General features: G+C 42.2%; 1 protein-coding gene across 1 annotated transcript; it reads left to right on the top strand.

Moving 5' to 3' along the window:
* Positions 1-1,307: 1,307 nt before the first annotated feature.
* On the top strand, positions 1,308-16,663 carry HACD4 (3-hydroxyacyl-CoA dehydratase 4). Its single transcript, XM_050329657.1, has 7 exons — positions 1,308-1,391; positions 5,438-5,541; positions 6,413-6,540; positions 11,476-11,588; positions 13,980-14,086; positions 14,838-14,969; positions 15,501-16,663. The coding sequence occupies exons 2-7, from the start codon at positions 5,445-5,447 to the stop codon at positions 15,581-15,583; spliced, it is 660 nt and encodes a 219-aa protein (XP_050185614.1). The 5' UTR covers positions 1,308-1,391; positions 5,438-5,444; the 3' UTR covers positions 15,584-16,663.
* The last annotated feature ends 3,908 nt before the right edge of the window (positions 16,664-20,571 follow it).

A 20,571-nucleotide genomic window follows, 5' to 3' on the forward strand; every position in this document is an offset into this window, starting at 1 on the left:
GGTGCCCTTGTCATCTGTGTGAGCTTTAACTTGGCAGCTGCCCACAAGAGGTGTTTTGCACGTCACAAAGCTATCTGAGCTTTTGGTTCTTTTAGATATTTGGCTGATGTTTGAAAAGAGCTGTTCTTCCTGCTCCTGGATCTTGTTACAGTGGTAAGCTCCACTCCTGCAGTATTAGTCACTCAGTTGTCCTCCTAGAGGCAGGTAGTGTGGGGGCTGTTTTGCAAGAGCTCAGTGGAGCCTTTCAGTAGCCATTTGTTTAATTGCTTAACCCTTAGTTTTACACTGATGTATTATTTCCTCCTGAGAAAGAAATAAGTTCTTTAGCATAGAAAAATATGATGATTCTTGAGCAGTGCAAGTAAGATGCCACACAGACAGGAAAGCCAGTCATGACTGCATAACCCTTGTGCTAAGGTCCCAGATGGGAGGCATACCCGTGGAAAATACTTTGCCCCACCGTGCTTGCCAGGAAATCATTCACTTGCCAGGGAGACATTTCTTACCTCCCCAGAACACCACAGGACAGCAGAGATGGTCCTGCCAGGAGCTCAGTGCCACTTTCAATAGGGATGAGACCTGGTAAGCCACTTTTTATCACTCAGACATTCTGTATCTACACATAACTGCTCATTTTGTCCTCAGAGACTGCTTCATTTATAGCATCAAATTTCAAATATCACTGTAGGATGGGATGGGATTTCAACACTAGTGCTGTGGGGAAAATTATTTATTGGCAGAAGGGAGTTTATAAAAACATTAAGGCATTCTTCTTCATTTTATTTATGATGAGATATCCCAGACACTTAAGGGCAGAAGTAAACTAGGATGAACACATATTTTTCCTGCCAGTAGTGCCCATATTTCACAGGGACATGAAAAACCAGACATTTCTAGATAGGAAGTGGAAGATTCTTTCCTCTATATGAAATAATTTAAAGTTCTCCTTTTATGTTGTGCAGTCTTCCTTGTCATTTGATAGTGTTGTTAGCATCATTGTAGTGATGATGCTAAACATAAAAGAAAATTTTTTAATTATGCATTTATTCTCTCCAGTAATCCTTCAAAATATTGCTCTGGGTTAAGGGATAAGGTTAGTGGGATTTAAAGACCAGCTTACTAGTACAACAGCAACAAACAATTTAGGTTAGGTTAGGTCGGGCTAGGCTGGGCTGGGTGAGGAACAGAGTAAATGTAATGGAGACATTTGGGTTTAGAAGCTTCTTTCTCGGGAAGTGCAGTTTTGTTCCTGCTTAGTGTTACATACAGTGACGTCGAGTCCTCGGGTGGGGAAAGAGGAGGGGTGATCTCCTAACAAACAGCTGTTGCAGCTGCAGAGAGGAAAAAGGAGAAAGCTCAGGAGCAGCAGAAGTATTCGACCCCTGCAACAGGTAATATGACTTGGGCACAGCTGACCTAGACTGCTCAAATGCAAAAAGGAAGGGGGAAAAACAATGGGTGGGATGTTCCTGTGGGAGAGAAGTACCTCAGCTGTACTAGTTGTCAGCAGCTCTCTTCTTCCTGAGCTGCAGAACCCTCAGCTTGTCACAGGGGTGGGAGGGGGAAGGAAGAGAAGATCAGACCACTATGACTTAATTACTACTTAAAAGGAAACAGTGTCAGCAGAGGGGCTTTTCTAGCAGATCTTTCCTGCTGAAATAAGAAAAAGAGCACTGCTCTCTGGTTTCAGCCTAAGGGCTGGTTCCTCATGTGCAGTCAGGGCATGTGGGAAGATGGCCAAGTGCAATGGCCCTGACAGCAGGGAAGTGCTCAGTGCACGCAGGCTCAAGTGGGGCCCTGGGACCAAGGGACCCTGCTTGGGATGCCCCCTGAGAGGGACCTGTGTGTGGCCTTCATCCTGGCACTATTCAAGGCACATATAGCTGGGGCAAAGGGATGCCCTGAGCTGGGTGCCTCTGCTGTGCTGTCACCTTAGCTCCCAGGAAAGCATGGTCCTGACCACCCTTCAGACACTGAGGGCACCTACCTCCATGCTTGCCTTGGGTCATAGTTGTCACTAAGACACACTGGAGACCTTCATGATAAAAATAATAAAATGCAACAGTTACACTTTTGTGACATTTCTACCTGAAGAAATACATCAGGTTTTGCGAGCAAAAATGGTAAAATCTCTGCTGGTGAATAGAAGGAAAGGAAGGCTATTTGGGACCATGCTGCAGTGTGCTAGTTCTGATATTTATTACATTTCATCTAGTATTGTAGGTTTTGAGCCCAGAGAGAAAGAAGATAAAGTTTTCCACTAAGCAAAGTTGATACTAAGTATGATAACTGCATTCCTAGCATTTCAATGTATTTGGCATAAAATCAGTCACAGTAAGGAGAAACTGGTAACTAAAACAGCAGATAGCAAGTCTGGCCTTCTGTGTCTGCCTCCTGCAAGACCCATGTTTGTTTGTTTCTCCTGTCATCAATGCAGGTAGAGTACTGAAATGTGTAGTGATCCCCAAATGCCTTCAAAGGAAAGCAACTTGAAAGTCTTAAAACACCTCACACTACAAGGGAGAAATGCAGCAGCAAACCAGGCACTAGTGAGGCAAAGTGAGGTTTGGAAGATTAGCCAGCAAGACTGAACAGCTACCTTGTGGATTGCTAGTCAGTGCTTTGTCTACAGGGGTGCTCTAGAGGCAGGTTCTGTGAGGTAAATGTGGAATGATGTGAACCGAGGGAAGCAGGGAATCTAACTAAAGCCCATTTCTTCTGCTAGTGACTTTACCAATTCAGCAGATAGCTGAATTTTGTGTTGTGATGCAAAACTACTGGGACAGTGAAATAAGTTATCCTCAGCCTTATTCAGCCTTTGGATGAGAAACACCTTAGAGAGTAGTCACATTTCAGCTTCTTCTGAAATCACCTTTTATTCTCTGCAGATTACTTCACCTCTGTGAAAGGCTTATGTTTGGTCTCATGTACCTTTTGTGCAGTGATTAACAAAGTAGGATGAAACTGCATATTCAGATGAGGCTGCTCCTTTACACAGTGGAGAATATCACCAAGTGAGGGAGCTGTGCTGCTGGCAGCACTGGTGCCAGGATCTGTCCACCAGGTAACACGAGCACGCTGCCTGGCAGCACATCTCTACACTGCACTGGGAATACGGAGCCCTCCACAAATGCTAGCACTGTGTATGCATTTCAGCAGTCGCCAGGACGTTTTAAAGATGACGGGTTCTAAATGCAACAGCTGCCACATTGCAAAAACACTAATGTGAGGCTGCACTTATGAATGTCCTCTTGGTTATTCCCTGTTTAGTCATGACCAAGTAGTTTAAGGATTATTAAGGATTAGAAAACAACAGTTTTCTAGCCAGCCAATGGAGGAAGAGTCTGGAAAATATGACCAAATCACTAAAAGACAACTTCTGAGGATGACAGACAGATGTAGCAAACCAAAATTCAGAAGAGAGAAACCATATGCTCAGCTTGCATCCAGTTCAAAGCCCATATGGCAATATCAGACCAAAGTGAGCGGTGGAGGTGCTGGCTGGAAAGCCTCAAGGTTTTTATGACGGTTCCTGTAACTTCCCTACCCATTCTATCCATCCAGTAATAAGATTGTTTCTTAAATCAGCACAGTGTTCCTAATTTTCTGTCATTTTGTAATGTACAGTTTCCCATCCTTTTTTCTTACAACAAGATAGAAAAAAGTGTCATTCAGTAATTAAAGACATGGGATTTGAGGTCAGTTTATATAGATCTCACTGGACTTTAATACAATTCAGTTGTATCATACTTTTCCCAAAAGGAGGGTATATAGAATACATTCCTTTGTTATATGTCTTATTTTCATAATATCCAAGGGCACAGATGTCTCTTGGGAGAGATATTTTTCCCCACAAATCTTGTTGTGCTTGTAGAAGTGATGATATGAACAGCAGCCATCCTGCACAACTAGAAGAGAGGAAGACAGGCATTTTCTAAGATCTCCCTGGGACTTATTTAGAATAAAAACTTAGAAGATCAGTTTATATAGATCAATTTGAATAAGTCTGTATTGTTATTTATGGTCTTGGTCCAGTATAGGCTTTTATCAAAACACAGAAATTTACTATGTTTGTTATTATATAGATATAAATGAAATAAAGTGTGATGGCAGAGACTGAATGAACACACAGGATCAAGGGGCAACTTAAAGAGAGTACTACTTATTGGGGTAGGAAATCAATAGGCCAAACACAGGAGACACAGGAGATAGATTCTAGTACAAAATTAACAAATAAATTTCCCAAGAAGGTAGATAGTCTTTTTTATAGCTGGAGGACAGCAAGCATCTCTCTTCAGAATAGGCCAGAAGAAAATACATTTATGGGAAATTAGGATCTCCAGAGCCTTTGAAGTTTTGCAAAAAGTCAGATTATCCATGAAAATTAGGTTAGAATAGCTACAAAAGTGCTTCTGCTCCAACAGAAGGTTTATTTTATGAAATGCAGCTTGAATCCAACAGTCGGTGGAGTATCCTTGTTTAGTTACTTTTTCCTCTGGCACAAACTTCACTTTATGGCCATAGCTCACCCTCATGATTGGTGGAAACTCAGAAAAGTTTTCTGGGCATATCCCAGGTATAGCCACAAAGAGAGCCTTTGATCCGTCAGGCAGAGTTCTGTTTTGCGACCACTCAGAGAGTTTTCACTGATCTTTTTACATTTCACAGAATCATAGAGTGGTTTGGGTTGGAAGTGACATTAAAAATCGTCTAGTTCCAGCCCCCCTACCATGAGCAGAGACACCTTCTGCCAGAGCAGGTTGCTCAGGGCCCCATCCAACCTGCTCTTGAATACTTCCAGGGATGGGGCATCCACAACTTCTCTGGGTAACCTGTTCCAGTGCCTCACCACCCTCACAGTAAAGAAGTTTTCCCTAATATTTAATCTAAACATACTCTATTTCAATTTGAAACCATTCCCCCTTGTCCTGTCACTACATACGCTTGTAGTCTCTCTCCACCTTTATTGTAGGCTCCCTTCAAATACTAGAAGCCATCTCTTCTCCAGGCTGAACAGTCCCAATTCTATTAATGTTTCCTCATATGGGAAGTGCTTCAGCCCTCTAATCATCTTGGTGACCCTCCTCTGACTCCAACATGTCAATGTCCTTCCTGTGCTGGGGATCCCAGAGCTGGATGCAGCACTCCTGGTGGGGTCTCACAGACCAGAGCAGAGGGCAGAATCACCTCTCTCGACCTGCTGGCCATGCTGCTTGTGATGAAGCCCAGGAGACAACTGACTTTCTGGACTGCAAGTGCACATTGTTGGATCATGTCCAGCTTCTTACTCAGCAGCACCATCAAGTCCTTCTCAGCAGGGCTCTTCTCAGTTTCAGGTCTTTTCCTTTGATTTACTAACATGTCCAAAGAGGGTGCAATTTCTTACAATATGTTGTTGTAAGTCACATGGTTTGCTTTATTATTTTCACTTCCACAGCTTTACCATGAACATGTACCTGTTTGTGTATGACTTAATGCAATTCTGTGGACATTCATGGATATTTACAAATATGATCATCAGGTTCATGACGTTTGGAAAAGGTAAGATTCTTTCTCTATTTTCATTAAGCATTTTAAGAGGCAGTGACAGACACAGAGAAATATCAAACTAGAGATTAAGTTAAGATTCTGAATATGTGACTATAATTCAATTAGGAAAATACTCGGTTAAAAAGGCTGAACAAATTACTGATACCTGTGTTCTGTCCCTGTCACATAAGGAATGAAGCTCATTTTGCTAATGGGTTTTAATATTCAGCAGCATGCTAGTAACATTTGACTTAGACATAGACCTAAATGTGACTAGGTCCAGTCATTATGGCAAATATTAATCTTACTAAAGCCACCAGGAGGGAAGATGTTAGTGGTTATTGCACATGACTCTCTATCTCCAAAAACATTACAACGTATTCCTCTTTCTATTGCCTGGAGTTAAGACACAAAAACAGAAAACTGGTGATGATTTATAGTGGTGGACAGTTGTAGGCATATAAAATGCCTCCTTTCTGGTCTACTTGTTTTAGGCAGTGCCATGGGTACAGATACAGGCAGGAATGCAACATCTCCTCATGTTTAGACATTCTTCATGCATTTGCTCAACATTTCCTCCTATTTAGAAATTTCCCAAAGTGGTATCTCTAAACCAACACATTCAGTACAGTGTATGCCCATGAATTAAATATAGGGCATTTAATTATTTTCTCAGCTCCTTGCCTCTGCATCAGAGCCACACACGGAGTGGACTGCCTCCTCCACTCCCTGAAGCTTGGCTTCTGCTACCCAAAAGTTTGGTAATGTGTGAACTTTATTTCTCTAAATCTCCAGTGGTGATAGGGCAAGAACTAACCCAGCAGTTGCTCCAGACCTTTACTGTATAACCATCCTCTAATTTTCCTCTTTGCTTTGTCTATAGATTCATTGGCAGACACCTTTTACTCCATAGGACTTGTAATGCGTGTTTGCCAATTGTTATCTATACTGGAGATCCTACACATCCTCACTGGCATTGACAAAAGCCGTCTGCTCCCCAGGTTTTTGCAGGTAAGTTCATTTCTCAAAACTGTCTTCATGACCTACATGCCAGCCATGGCTCCCCCTGGGGACAAGCCCAGGCTGAACTACCCTGAATGTTCCACCTGCACCCCTCCTCGGGGAGCCTGGTCTGCTGATAGTTTGCTAACTGCAGGAATTGAGTCCTCAGAACTGGGTTGCTTGGGAAGGAGCTGTCCTCTCAACTTTTTTCTTTTTGAGCAAAACTGAATAGTGAGTGCCACATGCCTTGGCCCACAACAGCAGAGACTCAGAAGATGTCCAGATAAGTGGCCACCTGCAGAAGTGGGTCAGCTCCCATTTCTGGGGTGTAAGTGGCTGAGGCTACTATCTCCCCAGCCAACCTGTTTACAGCCAGAAGCATTTCAGAACCCAAGTTTCAGTATCTAATTATTTTCCATGCCTTTTCTTCACCAACAAGTGAATAATTATTTTATAGACAAGAACAAGACAAAATTTTGTGGGGTAGCAAAAGGATGGCAGTGAGAAAACCACCAGCACATCAAGCCTCCTGAAACATGGTTTGCAGATCACGGAAGGAAAAGAATTGATTAAGAGAGAAATTTAGGAGCTGAAGAGTTAATGCTGGGAGGAGAAAGAAAGGAGAACTGTCATGTTCTTGCAGCAGAAGTCTCTGCTGTCACAGACCCAGGCAAATGGTACCAGCATCCAGAGGTTCTGATGCTGTTCAGGGTTTACAGGGCATATAACAGAATCATAAATTTGAATGAGATCTTCAAATCATCGCATCCAACTGTCAACCCAGCACCACCATAATCACCCCTAAACCGTATCTCCAAGTGCCACATGAGACACCTCTTGAACGCTTGCAGAGAAGGTGACTACACCACCTTCCTGGGCAATTTATTCCAATGCCTAACCACTCTTTCAGTGAGAAGAATTTTCTGACATGTAATATGAACCTCCCCTCACACAACTAAAGGCCCTTTCCTCTTGTGCTTTTGCTTGAGACATGGAAGAAGGGAATGACCTCCACCTCTCTACAACCTTCTTTCAGGCAGTTGTCATGGGATAGTAGCATTTAAGAAAAACACTTTGAGATACATGTTATAAATAGTGGAAAAGCAAACTCAGAGCTCTTTTCTGGAAAAGCTCATCCAGAATTTCCTCACTGAGGGAACAGTTTCAGGCCAACAGGCACCTGAGAAGGGTTAGGTAGGCCAAGGCCAAGTCACACCATGACAGAAAGATGAATCTGATGTGATGGATGTGCTGGGGGAAGGCAAGACAGGGCATGGTCAAAAAGCTGGTGCAAAAGGGATGTCTCTCATTTGCAGCTTGAGTTGGGGAGAAGGGCAGGACAACATGCCCTTGTCGCCAAAACAGAAGATAATAAAATGTGACAGTCTGGCCAGGGACTGGTACCTTAGTAAGGAGAGAGGAAAGATTAAAAAAAAAAAAGAGATTGGTGGTTTTCTGAACAAAACACCAGTTCTTCATCCTGTGCAAACAGGATTTGATTCACCAAACCAAAAACAACGTAATACAGACTTGTGATAAAACCATTCACTTTAAATATTTAGTAGCAGTTTTCTGACTTTTGTTTTGTTTTTAACATTCACTGAATTGAAGAGCCATCTAAGGGTTTCAGCTACCAAGTACAATACTGCAGTCACAGTCATTAAAAAATGGAAGTGAATGTGCTGCCTGCTCCTGCCCAGACCTCAGCTAGCCAAATTTGCTCTGTTTCACTTACTTGATTCAAAAACACAGGCTGCCTTGTGGAAATTTATGCCCTTCTACAGAACTTGCTGTATTCTGTGAGAAATCAGTGCTGGGAGAGGAAGGAAATTCCGATTTGATTTTAAAGAAGGAAAGAAAAGTGAAACCATTGTAATTATGCCTTGTGACATGTCAGCACATATTTTCTTTTTATGAATGTGAAAACATGAGACTTGGAGATTTGCTGGTTTGTTTTTTTCCTAAGCAACAGAGCAGCAAAAGAGAATCCCATATTTTCATTCATTCAAGGATGGAAGATCCATACAGGAAATGATCCATTGCTGAGCAGTAGCATGTGCTTTTTATCTATGTGTGTATATGTGTGTATATGCACATGTGTATATATTTATATATGTACATGACTCCATGTATATATGTATACAGATATGGTGTGTATAGGGGCACAATATCAACAGACATTTACTGGAATCTCCTCTTCTTCAAATAGCTTGTCACTTGCAGAAAAGGTCCCCAGTCCCTGACTAACCCCTGCTTCTACCTTTTATTTGTGCAGGCTACCTAAAGGTATGAGCTGTGAAAGAACACAATGTCTTGAAAGGGAATAAAGGCAAGCAGGCAGGCAACCCCCTGATTTATGCAGAAAAAGAGGTAGGATGCCACTGTCTGTCCTCAAGGGGACATTACAATTGCTCTGAGCAGCCAGGTCTGTCCCCTGCCTGCAGACGCTCCTGAGTAAGGCCACAGGTTGTTTCCTGGTTCAGTGTCTGGTGGCTGCTTTGTGCATCCCATTCTTTGCCAGATGAGACTGCAGTCTAAGGGGAACAGGAGATCTACAGGGGGCCAGCTTTGTGTCATGTTCAGCTTCCTGCTCTTGCCGGTACTTAACATCGTTTACAGTCTGATTACCAAGTTCCATCATATGCAAATAGTAGAGATGAGTGCCTCCATCACTCCCATTCCCAAGCATGAATCCTCTGATGGAGGAACTATGCCTCTCATGTTTCTGCTTGTGCCTTAATGAGAGAAGAAAATCCACAGCCTCTTCCACTCCCAGATCATGAGGCTGAACTGTGAGTCTCTATAGCCACTCTGTCTCACTGGCCAGTGCACATTCTTTTGAAACTGGGGATGGTGACTTCCTGCTGCTTGTCTTTTTTCTCACTGAAATGGGAACAGATTCTGATCACTCGACCCATGCTGTTTTCCAACACATTTCCCCCAAGCTGATTCTTGAAAAGCAAGTGACTATTTGGAAAATCTTCCATCTCTGATATCTAGAAACATGTCCATTTTTTTCATTATCATGAAATAGCCTTGGTCTTTAGGACAATTTCCTGTGGCAACTCCCTGAAATAACTCTTTATTAACAACATTGCAGAACTCTCTCTCCCCATCTGAGTCTGATTTTAAGGTCAGTAACAAAATGCCCACATCACCAATGCTGCACTCTTTACCACCCTTCATCTAACAATTTTATCTCAGGTCTATTTTATCTGTTCTCTCCTGCACACAATCCCATTCAGTGCTCACACTGCTTTCACCTTTGTTTTATTTTCCCTCTTGTGATGGTTGTCCTGCCATGTTTCTCCTGCCTCTGTTCTATCTGGTTTCAGATCCTGAATCAATACTTGCAGTTCCCCTACGCTTTTGTCAAGTTCCTTGGCATCACTGTACAAACATAGGACCTCTCAGTTTCTGTTTCTTGACCCATATACACAGAAGTCTGTCAACATCTGACCTTTTTGGAAATCAATTCCTCAGTTACGGACCTATGGGATCAGAAACAGAAGATGACAGTCAGGATAGGGTGAGAGGCAGCAAAACTATTTTTAGCTGTTATGGGCCCTCAGTACTTTCCAAGATGAGGAACCAGATCCCTAAGGGATAGACATGCTTTCTTTCTGTATGAAAAAATTGCTCTCACATAATTTTGCTGAATAGTGAAGGCTGCTTTATCCAACAGACGTGGTTTGCAAAAAAGTTTGTCCCAAAATGATCCATGCAGGAACCCACAAACATTATGTAGCAAAATTACCACACAAATTGGCTTAGAGGGAAATTTCTTATTTCGTTTAAGGAAGGAGTAAGGAGAAAAGAGGAAACCAGTGAAGAATTACTGTGCTTATAAAAACAACCTTGGTAATCCATTTTCATTTTGTAACTTTTCACTGGCTTGACACCTCAACCTGTGAAATCATTAAACCTAAGGTATCTTATGGAAGACATGGCAGTGGGTAAAAAAAAACTAAACCAATGAAGCTACACTGATTAATGCTAACTGATTAAATGCATGTTTTCTCCTTCAATACTTTCAAATAAAGTGTAAATCAGAGTGAATTGGTAATGTTCTGGGAGAGCCTGACAAGCAAATTCTTGGCAGTACTAATATATTTACTTTGCAGGGCAGGGCATGGATACTGTTAGGAAACTTTTTCAGGAAAGCTGCAAAAAGACAAACTTGTTTTTGATTCCGTGAGCTTTAGTACCACAGAAGTATTTATTTTAAGCTGGGGACACCGCCCATTTAATCCACTTTTATCTCTTCATTTGTAAAGGCATACCTTGTGGGTCAGATAAAGTTCAACCCCTAGAAAAATGTTAGGGCATAAATACTAAGGCAATCACTCACATAAGTGACAAGCTTAAACCTTCCTCCCCCAGTCAGGAATAAGGCAGAAAGAAAGACAGGAATTCTGCTTTTCCTCCCTCTTTCTGCAAATCTTACATGACAGAGATGCCTTGAGACACAAATCTCTAAGTTATGGAAAACAGAGCTGGGAGTGTGAGATTAGTACTTTCTGGCATACTACCCCTCCAAGAAGGGCCCTCCGTATCCCACTGCCTCCCACACGGCCTATAAGCAAGGGAACTCATCCCTGCTGGCCCTCCAGGCACCGGTGTGCAGTGGGAGTAGTCCTTGCTTCCACGACCTCAGCCGGTTCAGCCACAGGTTTCCTAGGTTACAAACCCAAGTCATGCCGCTTGGCAAGCAAACCTCCACACTTACCATGGCAGATCTGTGATGTTGCAGCCAGCGGTGTCCAGTTGCCTGTGAAGGCTAATGGGATCTTGAACAAAAGCAGGTCAAGAAACAAAACATCTACTGCTGAATTTGCGTAAAGAAAACTGGATCCACCTGTAGCCTCCTATTTTGCCACAAAGGCACAGAAATAACAGCTACAGAAGGTGCTACCTGAATTCAAAATTCTCTTTTCTTTTCAGATCACTGAGAGAATAATTGTTCTATTTGTCGTCATCAACAGTCAGGAAGAAGTTCAAGGGAAATATGTCGTGTGTGTTTTATTTTTCCTTTGGAATTTATTAGATGTGATCAGGTAAGGAGTTAGCATCAAAAAAACAGGTTATTCTTGCAAGCAGAACCCCACCCTTACTGTGCAGCAGGCTCATTTAATTGTTTCAAAATTGGCAAAGCATATTATCCATTTTAAGCAAAGCTTGAATCTTATAAGTTACTTATTGGTTTTTATAAAAATCCACATGGTTAAGAGGCAGAGTGACTTAAAAATATAAGACAGAGTAATGCAGTAACATAATGCATTATCATTTGTAGTTCAAAGGCTTTGCCTTTTTTAACAAAAATTTAAAAGGAAATCGAAACTACCTTCCAAGGAACAACAATTTCCGAAACTGAATTATGACCCTGTTGCTTTATTTTTTTTTTTTTGTTTTTATCCACTTTGATCCAAGATTGATAGCACGGTAAGGCACCAGCAGAACTTCTTGCTAAAATGAAAAGACTATTCTAGGTTAATTGCACGTGTGCTTTCCCAAAAGCCAAGAGGCCCTGTAGCAGAAATGAGCATTTTGGTGTAGTAGGGCACATATCACAGCACAAGGACAACAAACATACTTCTCAAATGTAACATAAGCCTCTATGCACCTCAGTTTGTAGACTTACAGCAGGTAAAACATACAGAATTAAGAAGCATTTTAAGAAGACATAGCCCTCACAGCAACCTATGTATGGCAGCAAAATCTTTTTTTCTTTCTGCTAAAATAGCTTTCTGCTCCTTCAAATATATTGCTTAGGGGACTGACTGAAAAATATGGATTTAGGCAGCAAAGGAAATGCATGTTATAAAAGAGATCTAAAAAAGAAAAGTGTCGGAATTAACAGAGATTTTAAGTCAGCTTCAGAGTATCTGTACTGCATGTGTTAATAGACTACTACTTATATTAATTATTTTGATTATTGTTCCATCCTATTTATTTTTGAAGCTTGTAAGGCTAAAATAGTAGAACTTAATCTGAAATGAAAGGGTTCTGTGCAGCTGGAGAGATGCCAAAAATATAAACAGCATTGGCTGTAACGTCTTGTCAGTGCACAGTAGTTCTATCAAAGCATCATTAATTTTCTACCATTGCTTAAGAACACGCTCCAGCATCACAGCAGTAATGGTAGTTGCTTAGTAAGCAAAATACTGTAGTCTATAGTAGCAAATGACCAATTCAAATAACATATTACAACTCATACAGGCTTAGAATTATTGCCTGATTTCTTTTACAGCATCTGTGTCATGTCCTAATATCTCAAAGAAACATCCATGGCTAAAAGTGCAAAGGGATCTATCCCAACCAACTACTCTTGAAATATTACATGTTCTTCCACATAGTCCTTCAGGGACATAAATATCCCTGAAGGACTATTTATTGTGCATTATGACTAATGGTGGCCATGAGCAAATTCTGCAAGGTTTTCTGTACCTGATCTTTCCTGCTTATACCATGAACAGCCCATGGAGTTGTATAGAGAGGGAGTAGCTGTTCCTTTTCCTGTTTTGTATCAGGTTGAGATTCAGCCTTAAAAGCAACAATAATAAAAAATTGAGACAATCCTGAGGTTTCAGAGGACAATGAGAGAAAATGGTACATTTACAGCCTATCACACTCTTGCACAGCCCAGGTATGATGCAAAATTAACCAATTCATAAGACAGGAATATAGAAGGTTTGTTTAATGCTGGTTTCATCTGTCAGAAAATCTTGGGTAACAGACTTTTGTACCTCTAGCAAGACCACAGAGCAAAATGCCTCTCAGCTGACCAAAAATGCAATCAGATCTGTTTCTCAGTGTTTGGAAAGCTCCTGTACCACTTTAAGATCAAACCAGGATTAGCTCACCTTTGGATCTGAAGTCCTAAGCATTCTGGTCTCCCAGTGAGAAACAGTAACAGCCACAGTAAGAATATAATGATGAATTACACTGGAAAACAACTTTTTTTTTTTTGCTCCTACTACCTTTCTGAGGTCTAGGAGAGGGGCAGATGTACTACAGAAGGTTAAGTTCCTGCAATTACCATCCTGTTTAGCCTTTTCCAGCTAGCTCAGCAGTCATAAATTAGCATTTTCTCAGTCCCCAGTGATAGGCATATTCTACCTGCACCTCCCAGTTGCGATATCCTCATCTGAAATTAATTTTCTAATGGATCAGTGTGAAATCATGATGTTTCTGATAGAGCTTTCCATCAGGAGGGCTCTATTGCTGTCTGCCTGCTCTGGGGTAGCACCACACACCCCCTCTTCAAAACAATGAACCCTCTGCTTTTAGATAATGGAGCCCGAACAAAACCGTTGTTCACTCTGAAATTTACTGAGATAGGCTGCTCCAACCTCTTCTGCAATTCCTTTGGATTTTTCAATAGCGTCTCTTTATTCTAAAAGACATCATCATGCCCTCTGAGCTCATCTGCTTTCCTCTTGCTGCAGATACACTTACAGCATGTTGGCAAGGATGGGAATATACTACCTACCACTGACATGGCTCAACTTCTCACTCTGCATCCCACTTTATCCCCTTTCAGTTCTGGCTAAAGGTAAGGAAGTGGGAAAGGTACCAACAACTTGCTTCCTCAATATTCTTCAAAAAAATGTGATCGCTTCAACTGTCATTTGTGTTTAAGGCAGTTCTTGTGTTGTCAAAGTTGTCATAAATGTTTATGTACCTTCCTATTAAACTGTATGTCACTTCTCTTTCTCTTTCTCTTTTCTTTTATCTTCAATAGGGGCTCTCTGACGTTTGGGGTTTGTGCCTCTGGTGGGGTTTTTGTTTGGTTGGTTTTGGATTGTTTTTTAACAATACAGGAAAATGTTCATTTTTCTGAGTAAAGCAGAAAAATAGTCTTGTAAAAGACAAACAGATTCTCCCACATTATTCTATTGTGCTCATTCCACACTGAGCACATTAGACAGCAAGTTCCAAAGCTGCCTTCTCCCCCACTGAGGCTGACCTTACTGGTTTAGGCCATACTTAGCAGGTCATCATACTCCAAGAAAAGTGTCCACTGAGAGCACACTGAAAGCACTGTAACTACAGGATTGACACTGAATAGGAAATACTTGCTAATTCTAGTACTAAGAACAATTAGCACCTCAGACCTACAAAACTGAAGTAAAGGAGAAAATGTTCATATGAATGTGAATATATATGAATGTGAATATATATGTATATGAATGCATAGGTATATACAATACAGCTGTTTGTGCTTTAAAAGTAATTAACAGTTACACAAAGATTCTTGATGATCTTCCACTTCCTTTTGACTAAGGATTTACCATGTTTTACAGCATTTGCAATTTGCGTATCACTGCCTTATTTTGAATCTTTTGGCACATACTCCATCAAGCTACCATTTCCATTCGCCTTCTCAATCTACTTCCCCTATGTTCTGAAAATGTACCTGCTAGTGCTCTTTGCAGGTAAGTATCATCTTTCAGAAAGCTGGGTACCAAGGCAACTGGGATGTCTATGGCAACAAAGAATCAAGTTAGTATTGTGCCTTTCACAAACTCTGCCACATCTTCTGCAGACCACTGCAGGGAAGTGCATCACCTCCTGTTTTGATTTCTTGTTCTGTGCAACTATTGCTCATTCATTTGTGCAAGCTGGGATGAGAAGTTATATCTAAATTAAGACTTTTATAGCTTGACTATTCAAGCTGATTATTAGCCCACTCCAAAACCTGCATGTAAATAGGCCCCTTCTCGGCCCCTTCTCCTCATCACCAAAATACTTCTGAAAAATTTGGAGATTACAGACAAGTCTTTGTTCTGTCATTGACTTTAACATGAATTTGAAGGATCTCAACTTTATGATGCAGTGTTCTGTTCCTAAGTGGAAGGAACCGTGCAAGGTTGCCAGATGAAGGCTCCTACTGCTCCTTCTAAATTTATCGAAGACAGTTTGGACTCTACTCTCTTGTTCTTACAATATTTTGTGTTTTGATTCAGGTATGTGCTTTATCATCCAGAACCTCTTCTCTGAGAGAAAGGCACACCTAGGGACAATCAACATCAAAAATAAAAGAAGCTAAGTCGATATTTTGTTTGGACATACAAAATATACTTCTACTGGACTGCTGCACATCATAGGTTAAAAAGAAACTGGACAAAAATTTTTCAAGGTCACACTCCTTTTTGCATGTACATCATCTGGCTGTGTAGAATTTTCAGAAACGCAGGTCTCTTGAATGCACCTCAAAAATGGAGCAACTTTTGAAGACTTTTTAAAGTTTTGACTAAAAACTACTGGATTTTTAAAATTAATATTTTTTTTCTAACATAGGTTGGAGAATTCTGAACAAATTGAACAACCCTTATTTCGGTGTTCATTCTTACCTCATTGGCAACAAATACTCTGTAATGACAATTACCATTTAATCTCTAAAATTACTTTATATTAGGCCAACATGTATGTGCCTCATATATAAAAGTTAAAAAGGCTGGAACTGGAATCTCTCAAGAAGCCAGAACCTTTGCAACCTATGAGACTGACATGCTGATTAGCCCCAGGCACTCACATTCTGGCCCATTCTTCACTTAATAAAAGAAGATTCCAGAAAATGCACCTAACCAGAAGGGCAAGTGATCACACACTCAACTACTATATATTCAGGGGGATACTTAAGGGTCAGAAATAAATACTTATGATCATGTATCTGCCATGTCTGCCTCTTTCCCCACAATGATGAACAGCAGACAGACGTGTACAGGAGTGCAATGCGGTCAAGCCAAATATATGTTGTTCTTTAAAGAGAACTGAATGACTACCAAAAACCACGTGCAAAATTCTAGGCTTTTACTCAATTGTATTGCTCCTCATACTTCTGCATACCTGTGAGAATGCAACTAGATCATAGGCTCTTCAGAGGCTGGTAATTAAGAATACCAACAGCAACACAGTGGATTTTACAGGCAAAAATAGCCAAATAACTCATCTGGGCTGGCAGGATGTTTCCTATGTTTTATATGTATTGATTATCACCTGCAATTCAATTTAAATAGGTGGGGCAGAAAAGTGAGGCTAATTTTTTGAGCTTGACTAAAAACTGTGGGGAGGGAGGCAAGGTAGTAAGAGAGAATATAATAGGAAAATAAACACTATTAGAATATGAAGAGGCTTTTGCCTGTAAGACTTTTTAAACCATGTAGCCTAAGAAGTTCTATAAGGAAACGGGGAAGCTGAAAGGTCACCAACTATAATTTTTATATATTTAATATATGTGGCAGACAATATATAGACATATATCTATGGTGGACCAGGTTGTCCCTCTGCAGCCCATGCTGAAACACGCTAGACAGGAGATATCCACACTGCAGCCTGGGGAGGATCCTATGCTGGAGCAGGTGGTTGTACCCTGAAAGAAGCTGCAGCCCATGAAGAGCCCACACAAAAGCAAGTTCCTGGTAGGAATTGTGACCTATTAGGGACTCATGCTGGAGCAGCCTTTTCCTGATGGATTGTACCTCATGCTAGAGCAGCGCTTGAAGAGCTGCAGCTTGTGAGAAGGAGCCATCAAGGACTGTATCCTATGGGAGGGATCCCATGTGGAACAGGGGAGCAGCGTGAAGAGAAACAAGCAGCAGAGATGAAGGTTTATGAACCAAGTGCAACTTCCAATCCCTACCCACCTTGCACTGCTTGGGGAGGGTGCAGGTAGAAGATTCAGGAATGAAAGAGTAAAGCTGACCCTAGTCAGAACAGAGGGGTGGGGAAAAGGTGATTCTAGTTTTGTCTTTCTTACCATCCTACTCTATTTTTAACTGGCAATAAATTAGTCTTCCACAAGTTGAATCTGGTTTTCTGATAGTGAATGGTAAACGGTCTCCCTGTCTTGACCCATGAACTTTCTCATCCTATTTTCTCCCTGTCCTCTTAAGGTGTTGGAGTGAGAATGGACATCTGGCAGCCAGTCGAGGTCAAACCTACCGCAGATTAAGCCATGTTTATTGTTTTATGTTAAAAAATTTTTACGTCATTGAGTCTTGCAGCAGGCTAAAAGGCTAAAATAGGAAAAGGATTCTTTGAAATTCACTATGGGGAGGGCCTCTGCAGGCATAGGTACGCTTTTGGAAGAATTTGTAAGGGGAAGCTAGAACTTGCTGTTCCACTTAGGAAGCTTTTTTCCCTTTCCCTTCTGTATTTCAGAGAAAGCTGCAGGGAGAGCTGCGAGAGAGCTCTCTCTGGAATGCAGGACAGATTAAGTTCACAGACGTGTACAGGGCCTCCTCGGGCCACAGATGGAGGGGGAGGAGAGGGAGGATAAAAAAAGCCCTGGAAGAGCATGGGAGCCTTTTCCCTGAGGCCTGGTGCTGTCCTGCAGCACTGTGAGGCTTTTGCAAGTTTTTAGCATCCTTGCCTCCAAAACAAACCTTTTTGAATCCTCTCCACTGCCTTGGCATTTTTGGGGAAAGTACCTGCATATACTTCACCTTACAATCCCCAAATCCAAACTGCAAGAAAAAGGCATGAACCTAACGTCAGAAGACTTCCCCACCTCCTTCTGGTACAGAGGTAACTTGGGGCAGGCAATGGGGAGATCCAAGCAGTCAGACTTCCATGTGTCACCACAGCAGGCCACTGTAACTTCAGCTCCAATGCTTCACCTGAGTTTCTGGAAAAGCTCTGGGTTGGGCAGGCAAAGAGATGTTTAAGACAATGGCTTTTATGACAATGAGTTGTACTTTAATGATTGTAGCCTGTTAGAGAGGGATGGGATCCACCTGTCTAAAAGGGGCAAGAGAATCTTTGGCAGCAGGCTGGCCAATTTGGTGAGATGGGCTTCAAACTGAAGGATTGGGGGGGTGGAGTCTGAAGTAATTGTAATGCTCATGCCATTATGTTCCCCTGGGGCGTAGACCAATGCCAACCAGTGCAACTTTGGCTGCCTCTCAAGGTGAGAACCACAGGGCTAACCACATCAAGGGTGTTTACGGCTATGGTGAATCCCACTACACCCCTTATAGGGAACCTGGATGCTGAGTTACCTCTCTGAACTGCCTGTACACAAATGCATGCAGCATGGGGAATAAACAAGAACTAGAAATCTATGGGTGGTTATAGGGCCATGATCTCACTGCAATTAGAGAGACATGGTGGGATAGCTCACATGACAGGAATGTTGCCATGGATGGCTATGTACTTCGGGGAAAGGACAGGTCAGAGATGGTCAGAGCTCTTTATGTGAGAGAGCAACTAGAAGGTATTGAGCTCTGCACAGGGACAGACATTAGTTGAGAGCTTATGGGTAAGAATTAAGGGACAGGCTAATATGGGTGACACTATTGTGAGTGTTTACTACAGGCCATCTGATCAGAAGGAGGAAGCTGATGAAGCTTTCTATGGGCAGCTGGAAACAGCCTCATGATCACGGGCCCTGGTTCTCCCGGGGGACTTCAACTGGATATCTGTTGGAGAGACAACACGGCTCAGTACACACAGTCCAGGAAGCTCTTGCAGATTACTGAAGATAACCTTTGATGCAAGTGGTGGAAGAACCAACAAGGAAAGGTGCTATTGCACCTTGTAATAACAAATCAGGAGGGAAGATGTGATGGTTGGGGGCAGCCTTGGCTGCAGTTACCATGAGATGGTGGAATTCAGGATCATGTGTGGAGGAAGCAAAGCAGTAAGCAGGACTAGAACCCTAAACTTCCTGAGAGGTTGCTCTTCAAAGACCTGCTTAGAAGAATCCCACAGGATAGGGCTCTAGAAGAGAAGAGGTCCAAGAGAGGTGGCCAATATTCAGCATCACTTCCTCCAATCTCCAAATCAGTGTATCTCCATGAGCAGGAATCAGGCAAAGGGGACAGGAGACCTGCATGGATGAGCAGAGAGCATCTAGCAAATCAAAACAGAAGAAAGAAATTTATGGGATGTGGGAAAAGAGGCACATGGCAGGACGTGAGAGGAACTTTGTCAGATATGCAGGGATGCAATGAGGAAGGCCAAGGCCAAGGGCCACTTGGAATTGAGTTTGAAAAGGGATGCCAAGGACAATATAATGGGTTTCTACAAGTACATCAGCAGCAAAAGCAGATTAGCAAAAATGTGGGGCTCCTGCTCAGTGAGATGGGTAACCTGTTGACAGAAGACACAGAGAAGGTGGAATTACTGAATGCCTTCTTTGCATCAGTCTTTACTGCTGAGGCCAGCCTTCAGGAATCCCAGACCTTAGAGGTAAGAGAAGAAGGCTGGAGAAAGGAAGACTTCCCCTTGGTTGCAGAGGGTTGGGTAGAGATTGGCGAGGCAGATTTACCACCATAAATCCACGGGCCCTGATGGGATGCACCCATAGGTGCTGAGGGAGCTGGCAGATGTTGCTGCTAAAGCACTCTCCATCATCTTTGAAAAATCATGGAGAACATGAGAGGTGCCTGATGACCAGAGAAAAGCCAATGTTACTCCCAAGGAGTAACTTGCCCAAGGGCAAGGAGGACCCAGGAAACCATGGGCCAGTCAGTCTCACCTCAGTCCCTGGCAAGGTGATGGAACAGATCATCCTGTAATAACAGATCAAGCTTGTAAAAGAAAAGTCATTAGTAGTAGTCAGCACGGATTCACCAAGGGTAAATCCCACTTGACCAATCTGATAGCCTTCTATGATGGCATGGCAGGATGGGTTGACAAGGGGAGACCAGTGGATGTTGTCAACCTTGACTGCAGCAAGGCTTTTGACATCGTCGTAGGTAAGCTCAGGACATGTGTGTAAGATAAACGGACAGTAAGGTGGATGAAGTACTAGCAGAGCTCAGAGGGTTGTGTTCAGCAATGCAGAATATGGTTGAAGGTCTGTAGTCAGTGGCATTTCCCAGGGATCAATACTGGAGCCAGACTTATTCAACCTTACTGAACAGGTTGAATAACAGGATGAAGGTATCTGATGCATCCTTCAGCAAGTTTGCTGATGATACAAAGCTGGGGGGAATGGTTGATAAACCTGGAAGCTGCCATTCAGTGGGACCTTAATAGGCTGGAGAGCTGGGCAGAGAGAAACCTAATGAGGTTCAACAAGGCCAAGTG

Source organism: Myiozetetes cayanensis, unplaced genomic scaffold, assembly GCF_022539395.1.
Source record: "Myiozetetes cayanensis isolate MyiCay16 unplaced genomic scaffold, myiCay2020 scf4, whole genome shotgun sequence".
Lineage (NCBI taxonomy): Eukaryota > Metazoa > Chordata > Aves > Passeriformes > Tyrannidae > Myiozetetes > Myiozetetes cayanensis.

Excerpts from the sequence above, each read along its gene's own strand:
- HACD4 (XM_050329657.1), top strand. The coding sequence starts at position 5,445 with ATGAACATGTACCTGTTTGTGTATGACTTAATGCAATTCTGTGGACAT. Across the intron at positions 14,087-14,837 it reads CCTTTCAGTTCTGGCTAAAG|CATTTGCAATTTGCGTATCA; the intron begins GTAAGGAAGTGG and ends CATGTTTTACAG. Across the intron at positions 14,970-15,500 it reads CCTGCTAGTGCTCTTTGCAG|GTATGTGCTTTATCATCCAG; the intron begins GTAAGTATCATC and ends GTTTTGATTCAG.